This window comes from Raphanus sativus, chromosome 9 (genome assembly GCF_000801105.2).
Source record: "Raphanus sativus cultivar WK10039 chromosome 9, ASM80110v3, whole genome shotgun sequence".
Lineage (NCBI taxonomy): Eukaryota > Viridiplantae > Streptophyta > Magnoliopsida > Brassicales > Brassicaceae > Raphanus > Raphanus sativus.
In genome coordinates this window covers 3,153,188-3,168,430 of record NC_079519.1, presented here as the reverse complement: position 1 = coordinate 3,168,430, position 15,243 = coordinate 3,153,188, and the positions used below count along the sequence as shown (strand labels likewise).

The window sequence follows — 15,243 nt, the reverse complement described above, 5'->3', positions numbered from 1 at the left end:
TATTGGGGGTTGTCCGTGAAGTATCTCGTAGGGTGTCTTATTCTGTAGAATAGGTGTTGGTGTTCGGTTAATGAGGTAAGTTGACGCTAAGATGCTTTCACCCCAAAAGCGTTTTGGTAATTGCCCTTGAAGTAGCAGTGCTCTAGCAACGTTTAGAATGTGTCGATGTTTCCTTTCAACCCGACCATTCTGCTGTGGTGTCTCGACACATGACGTCTGGTGAGTGATTCCTTGAGATGCAAAGAAATCTCTGAGACACATAAACTCAGGCCCATTATCACTGCGCACAACTTTGATCTTCTTGTTGAACTGTCTATCAGCATACGCACAAAATGTTTTTAAAGCCTGTGGTGCCTCCTTCTTTTCCAACAGAAGTATTGTCCAGACAGCTCGAGAAAAATCATCAACGATAGTTAGAAAGTAACGCGCACCAGAAGTAGATTGTTCTCGGTACGGTCCCCATAAGTCACAGTGAATCAAAGAGAAACAATCATCAACTTTATTAATGCTAACTGGAAACACATCTCGAGTTTGTTTAGCCAAGTGACAAGTACCACAAGAGCTCTCTAAAACACCAATATTATTCTTAAAACCAACAACTGAAGATAAAACCGAAAGAACAGCAGAAGATGGATGACCCATGCGTGCATGCCACAAGTCTCGTGATTGGTGTGACCTCACGTGATTTGCTTGAATCGCCAGAGCCCCCACATACCGAAAAATCCCATTATGCTCTTCACCCGCACCAATCAAAGTCTTCGAGGCGAGGTCCTGTATTACACAAAAATCTTTAGTGAAGAGAACAAAGCCAGCAATATCTTGGAGTAACTGAGATACAGATATAAGGGTTGCTGAGATATGTGGAGCATAGAAGACATGTCTCAGTATGAGACGTCCACCCAGATTCAGTTGGCCTTGTCTTGTGGCCCAAGTCACATTCCCATTCGGCATAGTAATCGGACATGGAGGTATGGTAACGACATTGCTCAGCAGATTGATTTCTCCCGTCATGTGATGTGAGGCACCGGAGTCAATAATGATGTCGTACCTGCTGTCTTTATCAAAACATATGAGTTTTTCTTTCTTACCCATTAGCTTCTCATTGTTTGTTGATGCCGCTTTCTGTGAACTCACAAACTGAGTCAATGTGTTCCACTGTTCTTGTGTGAAATTTGGAAAGCCAGGCGTTTGTCCTGGAGACACGCCAGATGCATCAACATTGGTGTTATATGCACGAGAGCCTGATCCACGACCCCCACGTCCTCTGCCACCTTGTATGTCATGTCCTCTTCTTCTTCCTCCTCTGTCATTTCCTCTACCAGTTGCAGGTTTTGCAGTCTTGTCTCCCCACCATTCTGGATATCCAATCACTTGGAAGCATTGGCTGGCTTCATGTCCTTGCTTTCCACAGTGTGAGCAGACCGAGTTGTTTTTTGCAAACCTTACAGCTGCAGCTTGAGCATTTGTCATAGCTTGAGGAGATTGTGTTGTTGCGGACATTCCAAGAACAGGCGTCTTCTCGTCATTACGCATAGCACTTAGATGACGTTCTTCTTGAATGATTTGCGAGTACACAGACTCAAGATTGAGTTCAGTTTGTCTGCTCAACATGTTTGACCTTGCAACGCCAAATCGTGAGCTGTCCAACCCAATAAGAAATTGATGAACTCTTATCTTTTCTTCTTTCTTCTCATACTTGGTCATCGATGAACATTCTGGATCTCCACAGCAGCAGGAAAATCCTTTGTCCAAATCTGCAAGATCATCCCACATGACCTTCAATCTACCAAAATACACTTCCACCTCGTCTCCATTCTGCTTGCAAGATGCAATGTCAGCATGAAGTTGATGGATGCGAGTGTCATCATTCACTGAGAACCGTCGCTGAAGGCTCCCCCACATGACTTTTGCACTTTCAACGAGAGATATTGATGGTCTCAGCTTCGTCTCAACACTGCTGTAGATCCATCCAATGATCATGGAATTTACCATGTCCCACTTCTCTTCTTCTTCAGGCTTGTTGACTGGTCTCTTAAGTGTTCCATCAACAAAACCCTGTTTTCGCTTCGCTCTAAGCGAGTGGAGCATCAGCTTTGCCCATCGCTCATAGTTTGCTCCATTCAGAAGAATGGGTGTCAAAGCTTGTCCTGTATTCTCCGACGGATGAAGATAGTACGGAGAGACAAGCAAGTTCGTGGCGCTTCCAGCAGCCGTTGGATCAGTAATCGCAGTTGACTTCGGTGACGCCATGATAGTCGAATAAAAGTAATCTCATCGTAACAATTTGTTATCGATGGTTTGTAGGTTTATTAGCTTTGCGGAAAAGTTATTTGTGTGGCTCTGATACCATAACAAGCTAATGAAACCTCTGTTTGTGTTATTCATCTCAAGGCATTTACATCTCATATTTATACACACGATATCTTCCTTAACATTAGGAGATAAGTACAACAGCTGTTAAGATTGTGTTTATCTAAACTTATATCAATCCTTATCTAATAATATATATACAAACTTAGATTGATATTTAGTTATGAGTATTTCGAAAATTTAAGAGGTTCACATTAAATGTTTTCTTCATTTAAATGGTGTGAATCTCTTAAAATGTTGAAAAGTAATTGATTAAATATCTATGTAATTTTGTGTTTTACTTGAAAATTAATATAAAGTTGTAATATAAAATTTGGTGAGATATTACGAATACGGATGTTCTTAAACCTCCACCAAATAATAACATTACTGGCGGCTAAGTAAGTCAACATCTAGCGAATTAAGTATCAAAATTATAGAAGTTAACGTAATCACGTATGTAATATGGCAATGACGCAAACTCGGGGATGCAGCGACAAAAGAACAATTACCTAACAAAAGTAGGAAACTATATTGTGAGTTTATTAGTGAGTTGAACAATCATCAAATAGTTTATCCCACCATACATATTATATATAGGTTGCTCAAAAAACATATTATATATAGTTAAGAATCAAATATATTTAAAATAGACAAAAGACGAATCACGTCCTCCCCTTGTTGAAATCGATCTTTCAAGATAACCCACGCATTGATGGTGTTCGATGATGTCTTATAAGCTCGTTATGCATTGCGTATTTAATGGATCATATGTGATATACTATTTTAATTCTATCAAAACGGGATGAATCACCAAAGATAAATAGAATAAAAATACAAGCAAGGTGGTTTAGTGGTAGTTACGGAAGGATTTAGGAGATCTGTTTGCTAATTAATTTCGATTACCACTGTAAACTATATAAGTCATATTCTTTGTGCCATTTAAACTTATAAACATTGGTTCAAATACATTACATGCGGGTTGTTAAAATAAAATAAAAATACATTACATCTGGTGGATTTGCGGAGAATTCCTGCCAAAGAGCGTGTTCATCTTAACTCGTTCCATCATAGAGTAATGCATCATATTCTTTGTGCCATTTAAACTTATAAACATTGATTCAAATACATTACATGCGGGTTGTTAAAATAAAAAAAATACATTACATCTGGTGGATTTGCGGAGAATTCCTGCCAAAGAGCGTGTTCATCTTAACTCGTTCCATCATAGAGTAATGGTGATAGCATTTAATATTGGTTTCAGGAACAACTTAATATAACATCAAATGAAACCCAATACGATGAAATTTGTCCAAAAGGCTGTATATCTTTATTTCTTTATTTTAACTAGAATGATATTTCTCAAAAAATCACATAAAATTGTGCATTGCAAAAATACTATAAATATTGACAGTGGCGGAGCTAGCTTACTCCTCCACTAGGGTCAATTTCATAATAAGCATTATTACATGGGTCATTAGACTAAATATATAGCATTTTCTCAATTCTGTTTCTCCAGTATACAAGCAAAATTTTTATTTCTACAAAAACCATGTGGGTCATGTGACCCCCCTGACCAAGGGGTGGCTCCGCCACTGAATATTGACCCACCATTTCGAATATAAATGGTTTTTTTTGATAAAGTATATAAATGGTTTTGGTTTTGTTTTATCGGTTTTGATTGTATTTGTTTCTTTTTAGTTTTGTAGTGTTATGTATTAATCCGTTAAGTGTTTTATTTCTTTATAGTTTATTCTAGAAAAAACACCCCTAGTTTATTCACCGGAAAGATCTATTCTTTACTTTTTGTTTCTTTTTCTCTTTCAAATTATTAAAAAAACAGGTTCTGGTCGAGAGAGAGAGAAAAAAGGGCGAGTCGCGTGAGAGAGAGAGCTCCGGCGTCCGGCCGCGCGCGAGAGCGCGTGTCGGCGCCGGTGGCTCTCTTTCTCTTTGTTTCGTTGTTCGCGTAAGAAGAAGTGTCTCGTGGTGCCGTCAATCGCCGATATATCGACGGATCTGAAGTAGGCACTACAAGAAAACAGCATTTTGGCGAGGAAAGTTAACGAGGAAATATAATCCTCGTAAATGTACGAGGAACTTACGAGGAATTTACAACGAAAGAAATAAACCTCGTTATTTTCTCGTAAACTAACGAAGATAACATTTCGTCGTAAAGCCCACGTAACTTTACGTGGTCTTTACGAGGAAATACATTTTCCTCGTAAAAACCACGTAAAGCTTGCATTATCTTTACGAGGAAAACTGGAAATATAATTTCCTCGTTAAATCAACGTAAATTTACGTCACCTTTACGAGGAAATGATATACGTGAACTTAACGAAGAATTTTAAAGCACGTTTTTTTTTGCTACCTACCTTTTCCTCGCAAATTCATCGCAAAACTTCAACTACCAGATTCGAAAATTTTCTATAAATATGGAAGTTTCAACATCATTTTAAACACACCAACAAGAAAAAAAAAGAAAAACGTGAAAGGAAAAAAATGTCAGGCTCTGGGAATGTCTACGAGTTGCGGAGGTGGATGTATATGCATAGAGATGCTAACGGGAGAGTGACGAAAGAATACATTGCGGGACTGGAGACATTTATGCATCAAGCAGATTCCACACCGCTCGCCCTAGAAAGCGGTAAGATGTTCTGTCCATGTCGGAAATGCAACAATTCGAAATTGGCAAATCGTGAAAATGTTTGGAAGCATTTAATAAATAGAGGTTTCACGCCAAATTACTATATCTGGTTTCAACATGGAGAAGGTTATAATAATTATGATCAGAATGAAGCTAGTAGTAGTAATAGCAATTTTCAGGAAGAACCGGTTGCTCTTCATTTGCATAATGAACCTAGTTACCATCAGGAGGAGCAGATGGTAGATTTTGATAGGGTTCATGATATGGTAACTGATGCATTTGTAGCTCATGATGAAGATGAAGAACCTAACATAGATGCAAAAAAGTTTTATGAAATGTTAAATGCGGCGAATCAACCACTTTACAGTGGTTGTAGAGAAGGTCTCTCTAAATTGTCGTTGGCTGCTAGAATGATGAATATTAAAACTGATCACAATCTACCTGAAAGTTGCATGAATGAATGGGCAGACTTGTTCAAAGAGTATTTGCCGGAAGACAATGTGTCTGCTGATTCTTATTATGAGATTCAGAAACTGGTGTATAGTCTTGGGTTGCCTTCGGAGATGATAGATGTTTGCATCGACAACTGCATGATCTACTGGGGAAATGATGAGAAGTTAGAAGAATGTCGATTCTGCAAGAAGCCACGATTCAAGCCGCAAGGACGGGGACGTAATAGGGTACCGTACCAAAGGATGTGGTACCTACCAATTACAGACAGATTGAAAAGATTGTACCAATCAGAGCAGACTGCTGGAAAGATGAGATGGCATGCCGAGCATACTCAGACGGATGGTGAGATGACACATCCATCAGATGCAAGAGCCTGGAAACATTTTAACAAAGTATATCCGGAATTCGCTAGCAATATCCGGAATGTGTATCTCGGATTATGCACAGATGGATTTAGTCCATTCGGAATGTCAGGGAGACAATATTCATTGTGGCCAGTCTTTCTTACGCCATACAACCTGCCACCGGAGATGTGCATGCAACGGGAGTTGCTATTCTTGACCATATTAATACCTGGTCCGAAACATCCTAAAAGGTCGCTGGATGTTTTCCTGCAACCACTGATAAAAGAGTTGAAGGATTTGTGGTCAACAGGGGAGAGGACGTATGACTGCTCAACGAAGACGAATTTCACGATGCGAGCGATGCTTTTGTGGACCATAAGTGACTTTCCTGCCTATGGGATGTTGTCGGGATGGACTACACATGGGAGATTAGCTTGTCCATATTGTAATGGAGCGACAGATGCGTTTCAACTGAAGAATGGGAGGAAGACAAGTTGGTTCGATTGTCATCGTAGATTTCTTCCCATTGGCCATCCGTACCGAAGAAATAAGACATTGTTTAGGCACAAAAGGGTTGTGAGAGACACTCCTCCTCCATATTTAACTGGAGAAGAAACTGAAAAGCAACTCGATTACTATGGAGTTTTGGAAACAGTTCCTCGTGGTGGTAATTGGCATGTTCCCCCTAATATGCCTGATTCTTACGGTGTTCATCACAACTGGCACAAGAAGAGTATATTTTGGGAGTTGCCATATTGGAAGGATCTTCTTCTGCGCCACAACCTCGATGTGATGCATATAGAGAAGAATTTCTTTGAGAACATCATGAATACAATATTGAATGTCCCGGGGAAGACAAAAGACAACATAAAATCAAGGTTAGACTTGCCGGATATTTGCTCAAGAAGCGAGTTACATATAAACAGCAATGGGCAAGTTCCTGTTCCGATATTCAGATTGTCTTCAGAAAAAAAGTCGGTGTTGTTCAACTGGGTAGCATCAGAAGTGAAATTCCCCGATGGGTATGTTTCAAATCTGTCTAGATGCGTTGAAAAGGGTCAAAAATTCTCTGGGATGAAGAGTCATGACTGTCATGTCTTTATGCAACGACTACTTCCCTTTGCTTTTGCGGAGCTACTTCCTACAAACGTACATGAAGCACTTGCAGGTACTATATTTATTATTGCAGTTATTTTATATATAATGATTTAGTTTGAAATATATATGACTAATATGTGTATAATTGTTTTTGGAATATACAAGGCATTGGAGCATTTTTCAGGGATCTGAGCACCCGCACCCTTAAAGTAGAAGTCGTGGAACAGCTTCAAGAGAACATTCCCATCTTATTGTGCAACTTGGAGAAGATATTTCCTCCTGGGTTTTTTGACGTAATGGAGCATCTAGCTGTCCACCTTCCATATGAGGCATTGCTTCGTGGACCTGTACATTACGGATGGATGTATCAGTATGAGCGAGCCATGAAATATTTGAAGGGAAAAGCAAAGAACCTTGCAAAGGTTGAAGGTTCTATAATTGCTGGAAGTTTGACGGAAGAAACTTCTCACTTCACATCGTACTACTTTGCGTCAAAAGTACGTACTCGGAAAAGAGCTCCAAGGAGATATGATGATGGTGGTGTCGCGCCAACATACGCAGTTGCTGGTGTTCCAGACATCTTTAGCCAGATTGGGCGACTGGGTGGAAAATCAAAAGAGGTTTGGTGGTCGAGTGAAGAAGACGCTCATAGTGCACACACCTATATTCTACTTAATTGTGAGGATCCATTGATTCGTTATTTTGAAAGGTAACATAAATGGACACGTATATATAAATTAACACATATATATAATTGCCAAATATTAATTAATATAAAAAGTGATTTTACAGCCTATTTGTTTCACAAGTCGAAGAAACATTCCCTGGTATATCCACAACTGACGTAGACAAAAGGAAAGATCAACACTTTATAAAATGGTTGAAGAGTCATGTATTAACTCAAACTCTTTATTCATAAATGATTTGTATTTTAACGTTCACTTTGTTTTTGCAGGTTGATTTTGACGACGATGCAGATTATCCTAAGTGGTTACATGAAGTAATTCAATCTCCACATGTAAAGGTCACCACTTCACAGATGTATTTCACACGAGGCTATACTTTTCACACATATGAGTATGGTAGACAGCGGGCAACCAGTAACTATGGAATATGTGTGAAAGGGGAAACCGATTTCTACGGTATCTTGACAGAGATTATCGAAGTGGAATTTCCAGGGATATTGAAGCTGAAATGCGTCCTCTTCAAATGTGAGTGGTTCGACCCCGTCGTCAACAGAGGTGTTCGGTTTAACAAATTCGGTGTAGTTGATGTCAATGGTGGAAGAAGGTACAACAAATTCTTTATTTGGCATACATGAGTAGAATAAGCTTATTTCTATGTTTTCTTTATTTTCAGGTACAACAAATTCGAGCCTTTCATCTTAGCTTCACAAGCAGATCAAGTTAGCTACCTTCCATACCCTCGGATGAGAGAATCGGGAATAAATTGGTTATCCGTGATCAAAGTTACACCTCGAGGACGAATCATAAGTGGAGAAGAACCACCATTGCAAGAAGAACAGATAAATGAAGTCGAGGAACCTGAACAACAAATTGATGACATTCTTCTCATTGATCCGCATAATCATGAGTATGAAGATCTTACCGACGATGGCACAGATGAAGCTGTTGAAGACGAGTTTAATGAAAATGATGATGTTTCTAGTGATGACGAAAATGTATCTGATTGATGTATTTGTGTTTTAATATGATTGATTTTCAGACTTAATGCATGTGATTCGATTATAAAAAAAAATATTGAGTTTGAGGTTTTGAATGAAAAATAAATGATTGAGGTTTGGGATTGGAATATGAAGAGTAGAAGATAGGAAAGATGGTGTTTGTGGTTTGGGGTTTTTGATTTTAGAGGTTTAGAAAGAAAACCTCGTTAATTCCTCGTAATTTACGAGGAAATAACGAGGAAAGTAGAAAAAAAGAAATACACGGGCCTCGTTAATTCCACGTAAGCACAAATCGTCGTAACGACCTCGTAAGCTTACGTGGAATTAACGAGGCTTTCTTTTTTTTTTATTTCCTCGTTATTTCCTCGTAGGTTTACGAGGTTTTAACGAGATATGTTGTCTAAACCCCTAAACCCTAAACCCCAAACCCCATCTTTCTTATCTCTTTTGTCTAAATCCCAAACTCCAAACCCCATTAATAATTTTATAATTTTCAAAAGATTATATTTTAAATCTTCAAAAGATTATATTTTCAAATCTTCAAATGATTATATTTTCAAATCTTCAGAAGATTATATTTTTAAATCTTCAAAATATTATATTTTCAAATCTTCAAATGATTATATTTTCAAATCTTCAAATGATTATATTTAAATAAATAATTTGATTTTGTATAAGTTTAAATTAGGAAGAAGAGATTGATATTAGAATTTAAAGAATTGTGATTATAAATTTTGAGGTTTGAAATGTTAAGAATATTGAGTTTGAGGTTTTGAATGAAAAATAAAGGATTGAGGTTTGGGATTGGAATATGAAGAGTAGAAGATAGGAAAGATGGTGTTTGTGGTTTGGGGTTTTTGATTTTAGAGGTTTAGAAAGAAAACCTCGGTAATTCCTCGTAATTTACGAGGAAATAACGAGGAAAGTAGAAAAAAAGAAATACACGGGCCTCGTTAATTCCACGTAAGCACAAATCGTCGTAACGCCCTCGTAAGCTTACGTGGAATTAACGAGGCTTTCTTTTTTTTTTTTTTGCCTCGTTATTTCCTCGTAGGTTTACGAGGTTTTAACGAGATATGTTGTCTAAACCCCTAAACCCTAAACCCCAAACCCCATCTTTCTTATCTATTTTGTCTAAATCCAAAACTCCAAACCCCATTAATAATTTTATAATTTTCAAAAGATTATATTTTTAAATCTTCAAAAGATTATATTTTCAAATCTTCAAATGATTATATTTTCAAATCTTCAGAAGATTATATTTAAATCTTCAAAATATTATATTTTCAAATCTTCAAATGATTATATTTTCAAATCTTCAAATGATTATATTTAAATAAATAATTTGATTTTGTATAAGTTTAAATTAGGAAGAAGAGATTGATATTAGAATTTAAAGAATTGTGATTATAAATTTTGAGGTTTGAAATGTTAAGAATATTGAGTTTGAGGTTTTGAATGAAAAATAAAGGATTGAGGTTTGGGATTGGAATATGAAGAGTAGAAGATAGGAAAGATGGTGTTTGTGGTTTGGGGTTTTTGATTTTAGAGGTTTAGAAAGAAAACCTCGGTAATTCCTCGTAATTTACGAGGAAATAACGAGGAAAGTAGAAAAAAAGAAATACACGGGCCTCGTTAATTCCACGTAAGCACAAATCGTCGTAACGCCCTCGTAAGCTTACGTGGAATTAACGAGGCTTTCTTTTTTTTTTTTTTGCCTCGTTATTTCCTCGTAGGTTTACGAGGTTTTAACGAGATATGTTGTCTAAACCCCTAAACCCTAAACCCCAAACCCCATCTTTCTTATCTATTTTGTCTAAATCCAAAACTCCAAACCCCATTAATAATTTTATAATTTTCAAAAGATTATATTTTTAAATCTTCAAAAGATTATATTTTTAAATCTTCAAAAGATTATATTTTCAAATCTTCAAATGATTATATTTTCAAATCTTCAAATGATTATATTTAAATAAATAATTTGATTTTGTATAAGTTTAAATTAGGAAGAAGAGATTGATATTAGAAGTTAAAGAATTGTGGTTATAAATTTTGAGTTTTGATATGTTATGAATATATGAAGTAGAATATAAGAAAGATGGGGTTTAAGGTTTGGGGTTTAGAGTTTAGAGGTTTAGAAAATAACCTCGTTAATAACTCGTAACTTACGAAGCATTTACGAGGAACAGAAAGACGGGCCTCGAAATTTCATCGTTTTATTTGGGAGGGGCCTCGCAATTTCCTCGTAATGTTACGAGGGTTTTACGAGTAACAAAAAGACGGGCCTCGCTAATTTATCGTTTAGTTTGGGACGGGCCTCGCAATTTCCTCGTAATCTTACGAGGTTTTTACGAGAAAGAGGAACACGGGCCTCTTTAATTCCTCGTAAACTTACGAGGAAATTGCGAGACCTCCGTAACTTATATATACAACCTCACAAACCTCACACTGTCCATTCCTCCCAACTTCCTCTCCACTTCCTCCCCATTTCGTCTCTAACTCCTTTCCCATTCCTCTCTCCTCCGAAAATGGTAATTTCCTCGCCCCCTTTATTAGTTTAGACAATTTAGATAGGTGGTTAATTTAGGTGGTTAGTTTAGAGAATTTAGATAGGTTTACGGATTTTATGTTTGTTAGATAGATTTTTAAATTATTGATGATAGCTTTTTAATTATTGATGATCATAATCTCAAAAAAATATATTTTTGCAGGTTCGCCAGCGCATGCTTACTGCTCACTACAGGGAGATATTCGGTGAGCCTGGTAGTCAGTTAGACCCGCCAGGTTCTTCTTCAGGTGCCGGCGGTTCAGGTTCTTCGGATCAGGAGTCTGTTCCCGAGACTCAGCATTTCTTCCCTCCGATTCCTCCTCCGATGGCTCAGCCTCAGCCGATGGCTCAGCCGATGGCTCAGCCGATGGCTCAGCCGATGGCTCAGCCGATGGCTCCTCCGGTGCCTCCTCCGATGGCTCCTCCTGAGATCCCCGCCGCTGTTCATCCCGATCTCATGGTGCCACCTACTGTTCCCTTCTCGCAGTACACTGTCGAGGATATTCTTGGTATGCCAGGCAGAGCTGGTTTACCAATCATAGACCCCGACAGACCCGACGGGACTTTATGGTAAGTGTATTTTTTAAATAATTATTTTAATTTATAACTTCATTAAATAATTTAAATTTTCATTTTTTTCCAGGTTTGGGGTTGACAATTCCCTTGCGACAGATGTAACCGAGACGATTAAAGGTTACTTCTCCATGGCGCATCCAAACTGGAAATTGACGCCGATCTACATCCGAAAGACGTGGTTCAAGATTTACGCTGTAAGTAATTCTATTAATTAACTATTTTTTTTATTAACTAATTATTAATTTTTTTTTGCAGCAAAAGTATCATTGGTCCATCGGGGTCAGTGAGAGAGTGAGGAAGGCGTTTTACGAAAAGGCGCAAGTTCGCTTGTCGGACACGGTTTGCAACTGGAAGGGTGCCTGGATCGTCAAGGGGTACACCCGTGGCAAACCCGCTGAGCTTACCACGGATGTTTGGGACGGCCTCATCCGTTACTGGAAGGATCCTAACTCCATTAGGATCGCAAACATTTGTGCTGCCGCCCGTAACACGGTAGACGAGCACGGTAACGGCCCGATGCTACACTCTACGGGCCAAAAACCACATGCCGGTGTCCGTTTGAAAATGGTACGTAATTAAATATTTAATTATTATTTTTAATATAATTAAATATATTTCTAACAATTTTCTTAAATGTTTTTAGGCCAAAGAGTTGGGACGTCTCCCGACTCTTCCGGAACTTTACGAGCGGACCCACAAAAACAAGGCGGGCCAGTTTTTAGATGGCAAGTCCGAGCAAATCTACAACAACGTAATTGCTCGGGTTGAAGAGCGCCAGACTCAGCTGACCCAGCAGTCCGGCGACGGATTACCAGTTACCTTATCCACAACTGAAGTGGATAAGATTTACGAGGAGGTAAATTTTTTAACATTATATCTTTTTAATTATTAATTGATTAAATTTCCCTTTTAAATTTAACTAACAAATATAATTTTTTTGTTTTTAAGGTTGTCCCTAAGAAAAAGGGACGTACGTTGGGGATCGGTTCCGTCAATGATGTCCCGAGAGCGACATCATCTTATGCTCAGAGACAGACCGAAGAAGTCACTCAGTTGCGTTCCGAGCTGGGCGCGACCAAAAGCCGTGTGAGTGGACTCGAAGCCTTCATCGACGTTATAGCGTCCACAAATCCGGAATGGGAAGCTTTGTTGAGGAACATGAAACAACAAAATCCCATTCCAGGCGAGTCATCGGGCACACATAACGAGGAGGATGTTACGAGGAGGAGCGAGGAATTCTACGAGGCGATGAACGAGCCTTAGTTTTTTTAGTTTTTTTTCGGTTTATGTATTATAAAATCCAAAACTTAATTATATATAAAATATTTTGTTGCTTGTGAATTTTATTTAAAATTTATTTATAAATCCAATATTTAAATATTTTTATTTTGTTAAATTAATAATTATTATATTTATCAAATAATATTTTATTAATTCGAAAAATGGAAGTCTACGAGTTATTTACGACGAAAATGTTTCCGAGAAATTTACGAAGAAATGCTTTCGAGGTTTTTACGAGGAAAGTCTTTCGAGGTCTTTACGAGGAATGGCTTTCGAGGTTTTTACGAGGAAAACCTTTCAACGATTCTACATCGATTTTACGAGGAAATCCTTTCAAGGATATTACATCGAATTTACGAGGATATGATTTCAAGGATCTTACGTGTAAGTAACGACGCGTGGTTCACGTGGTTTGTACGAGGAAACTAGGCGAGTGATTTACAAGGAAAGGGGGCGAGGAACTTACGACGAAATATTAACTTCGTCTTTACGAGGAAATCGAAACCTCGCTATTCTACGAGGAAATGGCGACGAATCCTTTTTTACGACGGACGAAAAACGACGAAAGGCTTTTCCTCGTTAATTCCTCGTAAACCTCCTTTTACGAGGAATTAACGAGGAAAATGGCCCTCGTTAATTATTTGTTTTCTTGTAGTGAGGGTTTTGACCCGGGAAGCTCTTCGGCTTGGATCGAGACTTTCAACGGTGACATCTCGCCTCCTCTTGGATACGTGGTGAGGAGTATTGATGACGGCTCGCGGTGAGAATAAAGTTGCGGGAGGTGGAGGCTTAGAAAGCTCTACCTTCGCCGTTCAAGTTTCCGAGGGGCGGAGGCTTCTCTAGTTCTGCGCCATCGTCAAGTTGCTGGGAGGCAGAGGGTTCTTCGCCTTGCGTCGCCGGTCTCTGTGGTCCTAGACTTTTAGGTTTTTTCATCTTTCTCGGTTTTTTTCTTGCGGCTTTTGGTTTGAGTGTTCGAAGGAGACCCCGTCGGGGACGGTGGAAGCTTTCCAGTGGTTTGTGATCTTGGAGTTTGAATCTCTCTCGGGGATGGTGGTTAAGGAGGATCTCGGATGAGACCTAGTCTATTCGATTGTCTCTTTACGAAATTGAGACCCGTAGAGTGGTTAGTTGGTCAAGGGTGAAAGTTAGGCGGAGCAACGGAGCTCCGATGTGGTCCGGTGATCCGTGTGTCGGATCTCCGGTTTGGTGGTACAACGGTGGTGCCGAGTTGATCTTGCGACACGTCCCCTTCGATGTCGAGGATGGTGACACGTGTCCTAATGCTTCAAAGACTCGATTTGCAAGACGGCGTCGGTGCTTTCTGTGTGTTTAGCTTGAGAAGCTAGGGTTTACTCATTTTGGGCTTTAGGCCCAATTGAGATTTGAGTTTGTGATCCGGTCTGTTTATGGGCTTTGTAATTTGTACTGGGCTGCGGCCCTTTTTTATATAAAATTTCTTTGATGGAAAAAAAAAAAACATCCCTACTTTGTAATCAGTTTTGTTTTCATAGATATTTACTTATTCTACTGACTTTATTGCCTTTTCAAAAGTTTTTTTTTTGTTAGAGATTTTTTTTTTCAAAACTTTTCACTTCTTGTATATATATATATATTTTTTTGAATCAAATCACTTCTTCTATAATTATCTTACAGATTCCAGTGATAAAAGTTGAGGTGATTAAAAAACAGACAAGTCCTTTTCTAACTTATACATTCATGAAATGGACAATTGATGTGTCTTCAAATATATATGAGTAGATAAGAAGGAATCGAATCAATGACAGTTATTGTGAGTGATCCTGCGGGAACTGGAGACTCATGGAGAGGACTTCACGTTCGTTGCACACGTGTATGCCCAATATCACACGCCATATAAACCGGGATTCCAGAATGGCTAAGAATGTGTCCATAAATGACAGCGTGGATTGTGACAAAAAAAAAATGACAGCGTGGTTTCCGGTTCGTGACAAACCGAAATCGTAATATACGTTTCTAACTGTCATGATCTTGATATTAATTCCATGCACGCGTGGATCAGTTTGACGTTAATTCTAGTAAGGACACTCGCTCGCTCGCTTCACTTATTTCTTTGAAAACTCGACTTCACATCATCACCCAAAACAACTACACAAAATTATTATAAAACTGATTAGAATTCGAATAATCGAATCAAATCAAATTGTAAAAAAAGAACAAAGAACAGGCTAGTTAGTTTTTAATTGAAATACTTTATTATTAAAAAAAAAAATTATAAAGAGCGAAA

General features: G+C 38.4%; 3 protein-coding genes and 1 long non-coding RNA gene across 6 annotated transcripts; 3 read left to right on the top strand and 1 right to left on the bottom strand.

Annotated features, from left to right (window-relative positions):
- Window positions 1-476: 476 nt before the first annotated feature.
- Window positions 477-2,365, bottom strand: LOC130499451 (uncharacterized). The gene is made up of 2 exons (XM_056993533.1): window positions 1,089-2,365; window positions 477-771 (listed from the first exon to the last, which is right to left on the bottom strand). Exons 1-2 carry the CDS (start codon window positions 2,248-2,250, stop codon window positions 737-739), a joined length of 1,197 nt encoding a protein of 398 aa, XP_056849513.1. The 5' UTR covers window positions 2,251-2,365; the 3' UTR covers window positions 477-736.
- Window positions 2,366-3,492: 1,127 nt separating this feature from the next.
- LOC130500351 (uncharacterized) lies at window positions 3,493-14,447 on the top strand. The gene is made up of 3 exons (XR_008938968.1): window positions 3,493-3,581; window positions 4,193-4,370; window positions 13,636-14,447. It is a non-coding gene; the product is annotated as an uncharacterized LOC130500351 (long non-coding RNA).
- LOC130500350 (uncharacterized) lies at window positions 4,381-13,040 on the top strand. Of its 2 annotated transcripts, none has more exons than XM_056995319.1 (6): window positions 4,381-4,996; window positions 11,287-11,693; window positions 11,767-11,893; window positions 11,955-12,266; window positions 12,343-12,555; window positions 12,648-13,040. In XM_056995319.1, exons 2-6 carry the CDS (start codon window positions 11,299-11,301, stop codon window positions 12,960-12,962), a joined length of 1,362 nt encoding a protein of 453 aa, XP_056851299.1. In that variant the 5' UTR covers window positions 4,381-4,996; window positions 11,287-11,298; the 3' UTR covers window positions 12,963-13,040. The 2 variants fall into 2 exon arrangements, with proteins under 2 accessions (XP_056851299.1, XP_056851298.1); XM_056995318.1 differs by lacking the exon at window positions 4,381-4,996 and adding an exon at window positions 10,332-11,106.
- LOC130500349 (uncharacterized) lies at window positions 5,004-8,622 on the top strand. 2 transcript variants are annotated; one of them, XM_056995315.1, is made up of 5 exons: window positions 5,004-6,961; window positions 7,057-7,600; window positions 7,684-7,783; window positions 7,847-8,181; window positions 8,251-8,622. In XM_056995315.1, the coding sequence occupies exons 1-5, from the start codon at window positions 5,233-5,235 to the stop codon at window positions 8,582-8,584; spliced, it is 3,042 nt and encodes a 1,013-aa protein (XP_056851295.1). In that variant the 5' UTR covers window positions 5,004-5,232; the 3' UTR covers window positions 8,585-8,622. The 2 variants fall into 2 exon arrangements, with proteins under 2 accessions (XP_056851295.1, XP_056851296.1); XM_056995316.1 differs by lacking the exons at window positions 7,684-7,783; window positions 7,847-8,181 and having other exon boundaries at window positions 5,006-6,961.
- Window positions 14,448-15,243: the final 796 nt, after the last annotated feature.